General features: G+C 38.7%; 1 protein-coding gene across 1 annotated transcript in view; it reads left to right on the top strand.

Moving 5' to 3' along the window:
- The window catches only part of LOC124984981 (cytochrome P450 2C55-like), a 37,277-nt gene extending 24,502 nt beyond the window's left edge, over nucleotides 1-12,775 (top strand). The window contains exons 8-9 of the mRNA XM_047553233.1: nucleotides 6,440-6,581; nucleotides 8,650-12,775. Coding sequence (XP_047409189.1) covers nucleotides 6,440-6,581; nucleotides 8,650-8,831 — 324 coding nt within the window. The 3' untranslated portion in view covers nucleotides 8,832-12,775. The remainder of the gene's footprint in view (nucleotides 1-6,439; nucleotides 6,582-8,649) is intronic.
- The last annotated feature ends 1,525 nt before the right edge of the window (nucleotides 12,776-14,300 follow it).

The raw sequence follows: 14,300 nt of genomic DNA on the forward strand, positions 1-14,300 counted from the left end.
TGGCATAATATATGGTCTATTTTAGAGAAGGATCCACGTGCTGCTGGGAAGAAAGCGTATTCGCTCTTCAATGGATGGAATAGTCTATCTATGTCTGTTAATTCTAAATTATTGATTGTGTTATTGAGTTCTATGGTTTCTTTGTTTGATTTTTGTTTGGAAGATCTGTTCAATGGTGAGAGAGGTGTGTAACTGTCACCCAGTATTATTGTGTTGTGGTCTGTTTGGTTCGTGGAATTGAGAAGGATTTGTTTGATGTATACATGGGTGCACCATTGTTTGGGGCATAAACATTTACAGTTATTATGTCTTGCTAATTTATGCTTCCCTTAAGCAGCATGATTTGTTCTTTTTTATACCTTCTGACTAACTTTGGCTTGAAATCTGCTGTATCTGATGTGAGCATGGAAACCCCCACTTTTTTTTACTGAGTCTGTGTGCATGGTATGTTTTTTCCCATTCTTTCACCTTTAGTCTGTGGGTATCCTTTTCTATGAGATGAGTCTCTTGAAGGCAACATATTGTTGGGTCTTTCTTTTTAATCCAATCTGTCAGTCTATGTCTTTTTTTAATGAGTTTAGGCCATTAACATTCAGGGTTATTATTCAGATATGGTTTGTGTTCCTGGTCCTTTTGGCTTATTTTTGGTTTTAACTTGACTTGGCTTCTCCTTTGACTGGTTCTTCTTTTAGGGTAGTTTCTACCTTTGCTGACCTACATTATTGTTTTTCATTTATTCCTCATGGAATATTTTGTTATAAGGTTCTGTAGTGCAGGCTTTCTATTTGCAAATTCTTTTAACTTTTGTTTATCACGGAAGGATTTTATTTTGTCATCAAATCTGAAGGTAAGTTTTGGTGGGTATAAGATTCTTGGTTGGCATCCATTTTCTTTCATATTTGAAATATGTTGTCCCAGGCCCTTCCAGCTTTTAGGGTCTGGACTAAGAAATCTGCTGATATCCATATTGGTTTTCCCCTATATGTAATCTGATGCTTTTCTCTCTCAGTCTTTAAAATTCTATCTTTATCTTGTATGTTAGGCTTTTTCATTTTAATGTGTCTTGGTGTGGATCTGTTGTAATTTTCTACATTTGGTGTCCTGTAAGCCTCTTGTATTTGATTTTCCATTTCATTCTTCAGATTTGGAAAATTTTCTGATATAATTTCATTGAATAGATTATTCATTCCTTTGGTTTGTATCTCTGTGTCTTCCTCAATCCCAATAATTCTTACATTTGGTCTTTTCATGATATCCCATAATTCTTGGAGGTTCCATTCATGATTTCTTACTATGTTTTCTGTTTGGTCAACTTTGTTTTCAAGAGTGAATATTTTATCTTCGTTGTCTGAGGTTCTGTCTTTCAAGTGGTCTATTCTGTTGGTGATGCTTTCTATTGAATTTTAATTTGGTTTATTGTTTCCTTCACTTCAAGGATTTCTGTTTGGTTTTTTCAGAATCTCTGTCTCTTCATTGAAATGATCTTTTTCTTCCTGCATTTGTTCTTTTAACGGTTTATTGGAGTGAACATTCATTGTCTGCATTTGCTCTCTTTTCTCATCATTTGCTTCTCAGATCATTTTAATTATGTACATTCTGAACTCCCTTTATGACATTTCTTCTACCATAATGTCATTGAATTCTATTGATATAGCTTCTAGGTTTGTTTGGGACACTTTCTTCCCTTGTTTTTTTCAACTTGATCACGTATCTTCCCCTCTAAGCAGTGTGAATCCAAGGTATTGCAGTTTCCCCTGCTATAGACTTATAGTGTCCCTTCAGGTTTCCAATACCTCACCTTAAAGTAGGAGATCAATATTAGCAGCACACAATACAAACAATATGCATCCTTAACCCAAATAATCCCTATTAAGAATTAACAGTATTGTCTTAATAAACAGAGATGATGAGTTTGATTATTATCTATAGCATAAACAATAGATTTGCAACAAGGTCCACAATTTCTAATTGTGGACAAAGAAGATGGGGAGGGGTACAAGATGTAGTGAGATAAGAAGTAAGTCTATGGAGGTACTACATCGTAGGAATAGTGAAAGTGGAATTAAAAGAAATTCGTTGTTAGCATGAGAAAAGGGAAAAAGAGTCTCCAAGGAAACAGATAGATAAGAGGAAAATATAGAGAGAAAATAATTAAAAAAAAAAGAAAAATAGGAATAACAGTAGGTATAATAGGAATAATCATAATAATTCTACTAATAAATAAAATTCTACAATGAACCTATACTGTATTGTTCAAACCTTCTAGTCTATAGAAGCCTGATGCCTGAGAGGTTCTTGATAATTCAGTGTCCCAAGAAGGGAGCTGCCCCACTTGGGATGGTGGTTTCTTGGTTGGAAATAATCCATTCTATTGGGCAGAGGTGAGTCCACGTGTTGGTAGATGGTCAGCCGCAGTGTGGGTGTGGGCACTAGACCTTGCAGGGCACACGTGCTAGGCCATGGGCTGGGCCTGGGTGTTGCTGGAGTTGCACTTGGGATGGGCCTGGGCTGGGCCAGGTTCTCCAGAACATTTTTTTCTAGTTCTCTGAGGAATGTCATTGGTATTGTGATGGGGATCATGCTGAAACTGCATACTGCTTTTGGTAGTATAGATATTTTAACAATATTAATTCTGCTTATCCATGAACATGGGAGGTCTTTCCAGTCTTTCTGTATCTTTTTCCATTTCTTCAGTGTTCCATAATTTTCACTGTAGAGGTCTTTCACCTCCTTGGTTAGATTTATTCCAAGGTACTTTATTTTTTTGAGGCTACTGTGAATGGAATTATTTTCCTGATTTATTTCTCAACAGATTCATTGTTGGTACACAGGAAAGCTGTGGATTTATGTGTGCTTATGTTGTAACTTTTTACTTTGGTGAATTTGTTTATTATCTCTAGGAGTCTTCTAGTGTAACTTTTTGGATCTTCTAAGTATAGGGTCATATCATTTGTAAATAATGTTAATTTGACTATTTCCTTTCCTATTTTTATCCCTTTTATTTCCTTCTCTTGCCTAATTGCTCTGACTAGAATTTATAGTGCTGTATTAAATAGGACTGGTGAGAGTGGACATCCTCGTCTTATTCCAGATTTTAAAGGAAATGTTTTCAGTTTTTCCCCATTCACTATGATGTAGGCTTTTGGTTTGTCATATATAGTCTTTGTGATGCTGAAGTAGATTCCTTCTATCCCAAGTTTCTTTGGTGTTTTTATCATGAATCAGCGCTGAATTTTGTCAAAGACCTCTTCATCTATTGAGATGACTATGTGGTTTTTTAAAAGAATATTTGTAGTTGTAGATTGACATCATGCCTTTATTTGTTTATTTTTTTATGCAGTGCTAAGGATTGAACCTAGTGCCTCATACATGCTAGGCAAGCACTCTGCCACTGAGGTACAGCCCCAACGCCTGGCATGTGGTTTTGCTCTTAATTCTATTTATTTGTGTGTGTGAGAATTTCAGTTACTGATTTGCTTATTGTTAAACCATCCTTGCAACACTGGGATAAATCCAACTTGGTCATAATTTACAATCTTCTCGATATATTGTTGAATATCTTTTGCTAATATTTTATTAAGAATTTTTGTATCTAAGTTCATAAGGAATATTGGTCTTCAGTTTTCTTTCCTTGATGTGACCTTATTTGGTTTTGATATGAGGATGATACTAGCTTCATATGATGTATTTGGAATTTTTTTCATTCCTTTCTATTTCATGGAAAAACCTGAGGAACTTTGGCATTAGTTCCTTAAAGATCTGGTAGAACTGAGCTGAGAATCTATCTGGTGAGCTGTTTATGGGAGGCTAGTAGTGATCTTTCCAATTTGAACTGAGTTACACAGACTTACATTTCCTGCTTCAGTCTTTCTGTCTCCCCTGAATATCTCTCTGGAGCAGGTAACAAATCTGTTTCAGCCCGCTTCGACTGCTCGCACTGGGTCTTTAAGTTTTGGATCATTACTGGTCTTGCTTCCATTATACCTTCCTTCTGCACCTTATCTTCTGAGCCACTGGAAATAGTGGACTTCCTGAGTGAATCCCACGTTGAGGGTCCCAGTCTTCATGAGTTGCCAATGCTCTAATATGGACTCTGGGCCCTCAGTGCCCCCTCAGATTAGTACAGTGGCATGCATGGCCTGCAGACGCTCCACTGCAAGTTCTAGGCATCACAGCAGCACGTCCTTGCTGTCAACTTCTGCTACATGGGCCTCTTTTCCTTGTCTGAGCTCTTCTTGCACTCTAGGAGCTGAGACTGAGTGGCTACGTCCTGGTCTGTTGCTAACCTTAACGTACACATCAGGGGCCTTGCCACCACAGAGGAGGCATTTTTATTTCCTCCCACTTTCCCACAACGAGTTTGGATGCTGTTTGCAGTACTCTCTGGTGTTTTCATGGTATCATCGCATTCATGTACTTGTCCTCCCACCATCCCACCAATAAGAAGCCACCTCAAAACCACATCAAGACTTGTGGCCAGCCTGGGATTTTTCCCTGCATATCCTATGTCCTTTTTCAACTCCAGTTAACTGAACACATTCTTCTTTGGGATCCTGTTGGCTATGCAACACCCCAGTGTACTGTTTACCAGTCTCTAAGAAAGAACTTGGGGACTCGATGGAGAGGTTCTAGATATTTTATTACTTGTATACTTCTTGGTGGCAGCAGGCCAGCATAGAGTGGAGGGCATCAACTGTACCTACAACCAGGGAGAATATGTAGAATATATTGCATGACCACCATGCAGGTAGATTACTTCAGATGTTTCATGAGTACATACTTCACAATCTCTCTGCTTTCTCACCTAAATACTGGACATAAGGGAAGTGGCCACATTCTCCTCTCTATTTCCTTCATTCTCACATTCTTTAGAGTCCTTAACTCACTGCAAGCGGTCCTAGGTGCTGATTAGTGTTTATTCTGACAATCAGTACTGTAAGATTATTCAATAGATAGTCTATAATTAAATATTCCCAGTTATCTTAAAATATCTTTATGGTTTTTTTTGTGGGGGGTACTGGTTATTGAACCCAGGGGCATGTTACCACTGAGCTACATTCCCAGTCCTTTTTATTTATTTTGAGACAGGGTCTCACTATGTCACTTAAGGCCTGACTAAGTTGCTGAGGTTGGCCTCAAACTTGCAAACCTTCTGCCTAAGCCTCCCAAGTTGTTGGGATTATAGGCATGTACCACCACACTGGCTCTTTTATAGCTTTTTTGGGGGGCACTTTCTATAGTGCATGGAAGGAACAGGACTTTAATTTGATTATCTTAGTCCTTTTGATCCCCTGAAATCAAGAATATTTCCTTTCCCTTTGTTTCATTTCAATGCACTGATACTTTTGAAGAGTCAAATCTGTTGTCATTTATAATGTTTCCCAGTGTGGTTTTGTGTGAATGTTTTCTTGGAGATTAGATGACAGTTATGTGTTTGGGCAAGAACATTATATAGGTGACATTACATATGTCTAACTATATAAGATTGGGACTGAGGGCAAAAAATATCAGTTTGTACCATTACTGGTGATACTAAGATTCAAACTTGCTATGGGGAAGTCTTCCAGATTTCTCCATTGTTGAGATGATAAAAAAATCAATGGGATAATACTATACAATGCAGTGAATATCCTTTTTCCCAAATAACTCACCCAATAGATTTTACATTAATCCATGATCCCTGCCTGAATTGATGATCTTACCTGAATTGTGGCAAAATAATAACTTTTCTAATTTTTCAACCCTGTTGTGTTTTTATGGTAGGATTCATCTGTGATGATGAGTTCCTCCCATTTTAAATCCAAAGAAATGTCTTGCATTTCAATGATAAACACTCAATAGATATCAGTGTGCTTGTTAATGTCTTCCCAGAAGTCATCTTAAATTAGATCATCCCTCCATTTGAAAATGACTGACAAACACCAAATTATATTGTGTGCATGTATAAATATGTAACAACAAATCTCACCATTATGTACAAGTATAATGCACCAATAAAAATATGGAAAAAAAGGTAAAAAAAAGACCTATAAACAGATTCCAAATACTACTGACATTTTGAGAGGGAGTACAGGTTTGATATGATTGTCATAATCCACATACCAGTTGTATGACTACTGAAGTAATGAAATAGAGCAACAGTTGGGGAAGCTTTGTGTTCCAGATTGGTGAGAAGTGGAGAGGATTCAGAAGGTTTTGCATTCAATTTGCAAAGTACTTGATCCTTCAACTGCCAATGCAGGAAACTTTAACAAGACCACTGTTGCTGGCCTTAAATTTATCTGTTTTGAGTTGGTTTGACTTCCTGGAAATGTCACTGCTTTACTTTGGACCTGGATTTCCACCTCTATAGATCAGATAGATTGAATTAGGTGAGTCCGTCATTTCCTCCCACTTTTTGAACTTTTCGTAACTCATTTTATCTGTCTGCTATTTTCAGGGCACAGACTTAATAACATCACTAACATCTGTCCTGCATGATGACAAGGCATTTCCTAACCCAGAGATATTTGACCCTGGCCACTTTCTGGATGAAAGAGGCGACTTTAAGAAGAGTGACTACTTCATGCCTTTCTCAATAGGTAATAAAAATTTACTTCCACTGGTGTTTTAGGGGATAAGATAACTTTTTTTTTTAATGCTGTTTCCATGTTGGTCTTGAACTCCTGAACTTGAGCCATTCTTTGCCTTAGCCTCTGAAGTATCAGGGACTACAGGCATGCATCCCCACGTTCAATTCTGAAAGATAAATTTTGAGACTAACTGGAAATTACATGGTGCCTCCTCTGGGACTGGTACATTTCCTTTTTATATATCAGTAGAAGGTCCATTCCAATGCCCATTAACTTTCCCTGATCATAATATATTCTCAATATTGGGCCACATTAGAGGGGCTTTGTGGGGTGTCTGACATGTTTTCCAAATGGAAGAAGCTTAGAGTATAAGTTGGTTGAATTATGCCTCTGGATGTCATCAAATTACTTAGCTGGAACTTCTAAGAATTTCATTCTTAGAAATGAACTTCATTAAAACTTCCCTCACTTGCCTTGAAAAAAGTGTCTGACTCCACACCTTGAGAATCTCCTCTGTGGTGTCCCTCCCTCCCAGACAGATGCAAATATCCTAGAGAATATAATGGGCTTTTAAGAGTCTCACTCCAGGTTTAGGAAGCAGAGAAGCAAACAGATCTTTGTGTGGTAGCACTAGCATTGTGAGAGAGGGAAGCTCTGGTTTCTGGGGAGGCAGAGGGTGAATTTGCTCACATTCTGCTTTTTTATACCCGGCCACATCCTAACAGGGGAAAGTAGAGTTGAGCTGGCTCACAGGAGGTGGGGAACAAGGAAAGAAGAGGAAGTAATGGAGCACAGGAAAGGATGTTTCATATAGATCTCGGGATCATAACACCTAAATATAGGCTGAGCAGAACCTTGGGAATGTGGGAGAAGGGTCTGTGGTGATCACAGAGCACCTTCCTCTTCCTCTACTCAAGATCATGCATTTGGGATATTCATTCTCACTGCTAAACTGTGTGTGTTGGAACTCTAGGTAGGGAATCACCTTCAATTTTAGATGACTTTAGATGGGCCCAGCACTGTTCATGTCAAGCTGTCAAGGATGGAGTCCTTCTTTTAAGTCTGAATGACTCATATTTTAGCAGGTAGAAAATAACAGAAAATGGGATTTAAGGTGATCCTTGCTTCTGTGGAAGCATGACTGTGTGGAGGAAATTTGGGTAAGAATCTACTGCCCAAGGGGATCACACACATGGTAAAGAGGTAACAACAAGGACGCGGGTCTAAGGAAGTGTAAGAGCAGTAGCCAAATAGGGCACCGTGAGAGGAAGGCTGAGACTTCATTGTGTGGGAGATGGACGAGGAGGGAGGGCTGTGCCCGGAGTTGAGAGGAGAGAGTTTGAGGAATGGAAGGATGAGACCGAACATAAGAGAGGGAAGAGAACGTGAGGGCTGGTCAGGCCACTCCTTCTGGTGTCAGAACAGACAGGGAACCATCGGAACCTTGAAAGTGAGGGAGTGAGAGGTGAAGACAGGTGAAATTATGGTAGGGAAAAAGGACCTGTGGCTGAGTACTGGGTTCGAGGTACAAAAGGAACCAGAATATGTTTCTTCTTCCTCTCAGCCTTCTCCCTTCAGTGTGCTGTGTGGGAAAGGCATGTTTTCAGAAAAAAATTTATGCAAACTTGAAACGTGAAAAGTGCAGTTATATTGCGTGAAGGTTATTAAAGCTGTGATTGTGGTAATATGCAATAAATATTTGGAGAATGAAGAGTGCCTGATACAATGAGATGTAGAGTGAATAGGGAATGTGTCCAATCTTCTGTGCATCTGTCTTGCCAACCTTCATTCCAATTGTCCTGTCCCTGACTCAGGCATGTAAGTAATCATGCATCAAATAGTCAGTGTGTGTGTGTGTGTGTGTGTGTGTGTGTGTGTGTATAAAACATTTATATATATATATATATATATATATATATATTTTTTTTTTTAATGGTATCAGGGATTGAACCCAGGGAGGATTAACCACTGAACCACATTCCCAGCCCATTTTTAATTTTAGAGAGGGTCACATATTTTTCTAACATTTCAGAACCTAATGTTCAAGGAGGGAAAACCCTGTGTTTGTCATCCTCAGGAAAACGCATGTGTGTGGGAGAGGGCCTGGCCCGCATGGAGCTGTTTTTGTTCCTGACCACCATCTTACAGAATTTTAAGCTGAAACCTGTGGTTGACCCCAAGGACATCGACACCACCCCCATTGCCAGTGCGTTTGGCCGGGTGCCACCTTCGTACCAGCTCTGCTTCATTCCTGCCTGAAGAAGGGCTACTGGCTGCTGCTGTGCCATCACCTGCCGCTTCTCCTCCTTGGCGGCCTTGTCCACCCTCTCACTCTCAGGGATACCCTCTCTCACCTGCCTCTCGCAACCCCATCCCCTCCCGACCCAGTGATCTGCAACCTTCGTTAAGGAGAGGGTCCTGTATCACTTTATAGATATATTTGCTATTCCTTGTACTCTGTAACTCTTGCCTCAACCAACACAGGTGCTAATACTTACCTAAAGCTGAATTACTAAAATGTCATCATAGTAAAACTGCACAACAATCTATGATGACTCAGAGCCATGTATTCCCTGCATGTTCTGAACAAAAATACTGTCATTGCTGGGTCAGTTCTTAGAAATTTGTTTTTGTGCATAATGCAGAATAAAAAACAATAAGTCAAAGCCACAGTGAGATACCACCTTGCATCCATTAGGATAGCCATTTTAAGAGAGAGGGAAGGAGAGACAGGGCCAAAAAGAAAACAGGAGGTTGGGAGAACATATAAAGGATGGAAATCTTGTGCATACTGTGGGCATTGAAAAATGATGCAGTCACTGTGAAAAACAGTATAGAGAGTGGTTCCTAAAAAAATTAAAATTGAATTATCATGTGACCAATCAATTCCACTTCTGGGTACATTTTCATGGGAGATAAAAGCAGTGTCTTGACAGTTTGACATATTTGACTCCATGGAAATGTATGGACCAGGCTATATGGGCAATGACCAAACAGACTCCATTTCAACTGAGACTCCATGTTATGCAGGAAATGCTTCTCCTGTGGGAATACCCCGCCTCTGTACCCATCAATGGTTGTTTAACATAGCATATTTGGCAACACAAAATGGTAATTCTTATATAATGTAAAATTGTACTCTTTTTGATTCTTATTTTTCTTAGACAATGTACCATGTCAACAGCGATTGTGTAAATATAAGCAACCATTCTTTAACCTGTACCCAACTAAGGTCATTTTGACTCACTTTCCCTTCTGCTTATGATTTTTGATCTCATGATGTTAGTTTGTAGTTTTGAATCATAGTAACAGACACTTATGATTGATATACTGACTTATGGTATAAAAACCCCTCCAACCTTATGGTTGGAGCTCTTCTCCCAATAGCCATTTTGGACATTGTGTAAGACAACCAACTGGCTGGCTGATAAAGACTCTCAGATTTGGACTTCTCGGTGGTGATGGGTCTGTTCTTAAAATTACACCCCACAACAGTGTAACAAAGGTATTTTTACCTAGGTGTTCAAAGTTGCATTATTCACCATAGTCAAAGGGTGGAACCACTCCTGGTGTTCATCGATGAAAGACTGCTAAGCAAATGTGTGTTTTTTGCATATAATAGATATTATTAATGCCTTGTAAAGAAAGGAAATCTGATATATCCCATAAAATGGAGAAAACTTGAAGACATTGTGCAACATTTGCTAAGTCAGTCACAAAATTATAAATATTATATTAGTCTACGAATATGAGCTATCTAGAATGAGGAAATTCATAAAACAAAGTGTCTGTGGGTTATGTGGGTGGTCAGCAGGGACAAAAAGAGGTTAAAATCAGGGGTTCTTTGTATAAATTTTCATTTTGCAAATTGAAAAACTGTCTACTAAAAGTCTTAAACTGGTAAATTTTATATTATGCCTTACTGCTGTCATGGTTAATTTGAATTGTCAACTTGATTGGATTAAGAGATGCAGATAATTAAGAGGCTTCTAGGTGTGTCAAAGAGGGCTAGGAGCAATTGGAATGTGGAACAGTGAACTGAAGTGGAGCCCCTCCCCAGTAGGATGGTGGCTTGGATGGAATAAAAGTTGGAAGAACAAGGAAGCAGATGCAGATGCAACCTTGTCTCTTCTTGAAAGGGTTCTTGATTGCTGATTCAATTGTCTGAGATATTGGACTCTTGCTTTTTCACTCTTCTGAAGCGGACTCTGCTAGTCATTCCCCAGGTCATTTCCAGAAGCCTTGGTCTTGGACTGAAGTATCACTGTGATCCTTCTTTTTCTGGGGCTTCTGCCTCTTGGACTGCACAGCTACTGGTTCCTCCAGCACTCCAGCCTGCTGATGGCTGTTGTGGATTATCCAGCTTCTGGTCGTGTAAGCCAATCTAAAAACTCCCCTTTTCACAATCATACTTCCTGTTGATGCTGTTCTTCTAGAGAACCCTGACTAATACAACCACAATTCAAGTATCCTATTCATATTCCAAAAAATTACTAATTACATAATTTAGTGCTATAGTTTGTATCTGGAACATTCCCCAAAAGGCCCATGTGGTACTGAGTAGGAATCTTTAAGAAGTGGGGCCTAGTGGAAGGTCTTAGTTCACTGGAGGTGTGCACTTGAAGGGGATTGTGGAAACCCGTGTGAACTTTGTCTTCCTTTCTTGGGCATGAGCTGAATGTTTCTGCTCTGTGAAGCCTTACCACCATTACAGGCTGCCACAACACAGTGCTGAAAGCAATGAATCCAACTGATCATGAAATGAAACCTCTGAAACTCTGAATCAAACTAAACCTTCTCCCTTTATACGTTAGGTATTTTGTCACAGTAACGTAACTATGTGACTAACACATACAGACTGTAAAGTAGAATGAGGAAACCTTAATGATGTTTATTTAATAAAGCTATCATGAAAGTTATAATATAATCAAGACACAAGAGAGGACTTTTCCTCTAGTCGCATAGCTCCAATCCCAGTAAATGTCATGGGAGCAGGGTGGGCAGATGTTTTATCCTGATTTCAAGTCTCTGGCTCAGCGCCTCTGCAATTCCTTTGGCAGTGAAGGGTGAGGAGTCCAGTGGGACCACACTTATAGCTAAGGTTCCTCACTAAGTCCTTTCATCCTCAGGATCTGACTCTGGTTCCATCGATTGGTACTAAAAGATTAGGGAATGCAAATTCAAATGTTGTGGAAAGAATGAACCTCCTTTTTCTTTATAATAAAAGAACAACCCTTTTGGACCCTGGACAACAGATTAGGGAATAAAGTTGAGGGACATATTGCAGCCACACAGAGGCCTCAAGAGAGGGATGAGGTGCCCTTCTATCTTAGGAGGAGTGTCCTGTATACAGAAATCAGGAGCAGATGTTCCCTGCCAACTGGTCCATTGGGATCACCAAGTGCCCAAGGATTCATATAGGGAAGCTCTAGCTCAGTCACAGTTGAGTGATCATTTTTGACTGGAGTCTAAAACATGCTGTCCTCAGTTCTTTCAGCCTCTCAAGCTCTTAACCAATAATCACTAGATTTTAGTTCCAGGAAAAGAATCTGCTTTGGTGAAGAGACAATGTTTCTTATGAACATTTCATCTAGAACTTTGATTCCTTCTGTGTAGCTCTCTAACTCTTCATTGTTTTGGTTAATGGGATCATTTCCCTCCAAACATTTAACCTCTTCATGGTTTTCCTTGACTGGCAATAACCAATGTCTCTTTCTTCTGTGAATAAAATCCCACCATTTTGTATTCTCTCTGCACAAGATACTTACTGTATTCTTAAGCATGTACTCCCTAACTCTGCTCCCTGAGCAGCTCTATGTCCTGTGACATCCTCAACCCAATACATACACCCAAAACTCTTATACTGAGTTGAATTTCTGATTTTTGAATAAAGGGATCCAGTCATATTTGGAAAATGGCTGATTGAGAAGTTGAAGCAGGGGAAATATAAGATGGATCTAGAATATGTTGCAGTGCCAAAAACAAAACAAAATGAAATATGAACAATAAAAGAAAAACAAAACCAACAACAACAAAAAGAGAAAATAGAAAGTGATCAAGAATTGACAGCATCATGAAAAGGTTTATAAAATCTAGTGACATATATTACATTTGAACACTGAAATATATAATGGCAAGAACCATTAAATCTATGCTTCCTTTTTGGTATAAATAAAGGAACAACTTGAAAGTTTGATGAGAAACTGTTGTAAAATTTCTAAGTATCTACCTGTGAAATTCTTCTAAATTACGTAGTTCATAAGAATAACTTTAAAGTGGAGAAGATTGCCAGAATCTCTCTGTTCTTACTAATCAAATGAACATCATTTGTATGAAACTAATGAAAATTGTCACCTATAGTGGAGAAGAAAAAGTGTCATTCTGTGGACCTTTTGCCAGAGATGTATAAGCTGAATTGAATGATTAAGCAACTTGAGAAAAACTCAAACCAAGGGTCATTTTATAAACACTGGGTCTATGCTCTTAGATTGTGAAGGTCATGGGAGTGAAGGAAAGACTGAGCAATTATCCTAGACTGAAGTTGATTGAGGAGACATGACACACAATTGTAACTTGTGATTCTGGATTCTGAACTGAACTTTCAATGGACATAAAGAATATCTTTGGGATTTATTGGTGAAACACCAAAGAGAATAAGGTTTGGGAAGTCTTGGTTTATCAATAATGATTTTCTGATTCTGAAGGCTTGATTATTCTTACATAGGAAAATTGTCTTGTTTTCAGGAAATTCACACTAAAATATTAAGTCTTTGGAAGTGAGTAAGCAATTTACTTCCAAATATTTCAAAGTAAAACAATTCTGTACATACCAGAAAATTTTTGGTACACTTGTGGTTGTTAAAAAAGGAAGCCAATAGTGGATATTTATAAATAAAATTGACTTTCACAAAAAGAGATTCCTCAAAAGGCTAAACATGGAACCACCATAAGACCCAGCTATACCACTCCTCAGTATTTATCCTGCAGAATTAAGGTGATCACACTGCAGTGATTTATGAGTACCCATATTTACAGCAGCACAATTTATAACTGTCAAACTATAGAACCAGCCTACGTGTTCATCAGTGGATGAATGGATAAAGAAAATGTGGTGTGTGTATATATATATATATATATATCGAAATTTTATTGAGCCATAGTGAAAACTGGGATTATGGCATTTGAAGGAAAATGGATGAAACTAGAGACCATTATGTTAGCAGAATAAGTCAAACTCAGAAGGTTAAGGGTTGTATGTTTTCTCTCATATCTGGAAGTGAGAGAGAAAAAGGGAAAAGAAACATGGGGCAGATCTCAAAGAGACCCAGACAGTATGATATTGGTTTAAGAGTAGACAGATTCATGTACAGAATAGAGGATCAAAATCTAGTATGCAAATATAATCAACAGAGCTTTGACAAAACAAACAAACAAACGAAAAAACCCCCCAAAAACCAAAGGTGATTCAATGAAGAAAGGATAGTTTTTTCAACATGGGTGGATGGAACAACTGGACATTCACATGCAAAAGGGTGAATCTAGATGGAGACCTTACACCTATCAGTAAGGATAACTCAACAGAGTCATAGATCTACATGTAAGGTGCAAAACTATAAACTCTGAGAAAACAACACAGGATAAAATCTAGATGCCTTGTTCTGGAAGTAGCTTTTGTGGGACACCCCATATCCAAACCAGAACGTGGTGGGAGGGCAAAATGGTGGTAAC

The sequence above is a fragment of the Sciurus carolinensis genome, chromosome 5 (genome assembly GCF_902686445.1).
Source record: "Sciurus carolinensis chromosome 5, mSciCar1.2, whole genome shotgun sequence".
NCBI lineage: Eukaryota > Metazoa > Chordata > Mammalia > Rodentia > Sciuridae > Sciurus > Sciurus carolinensis.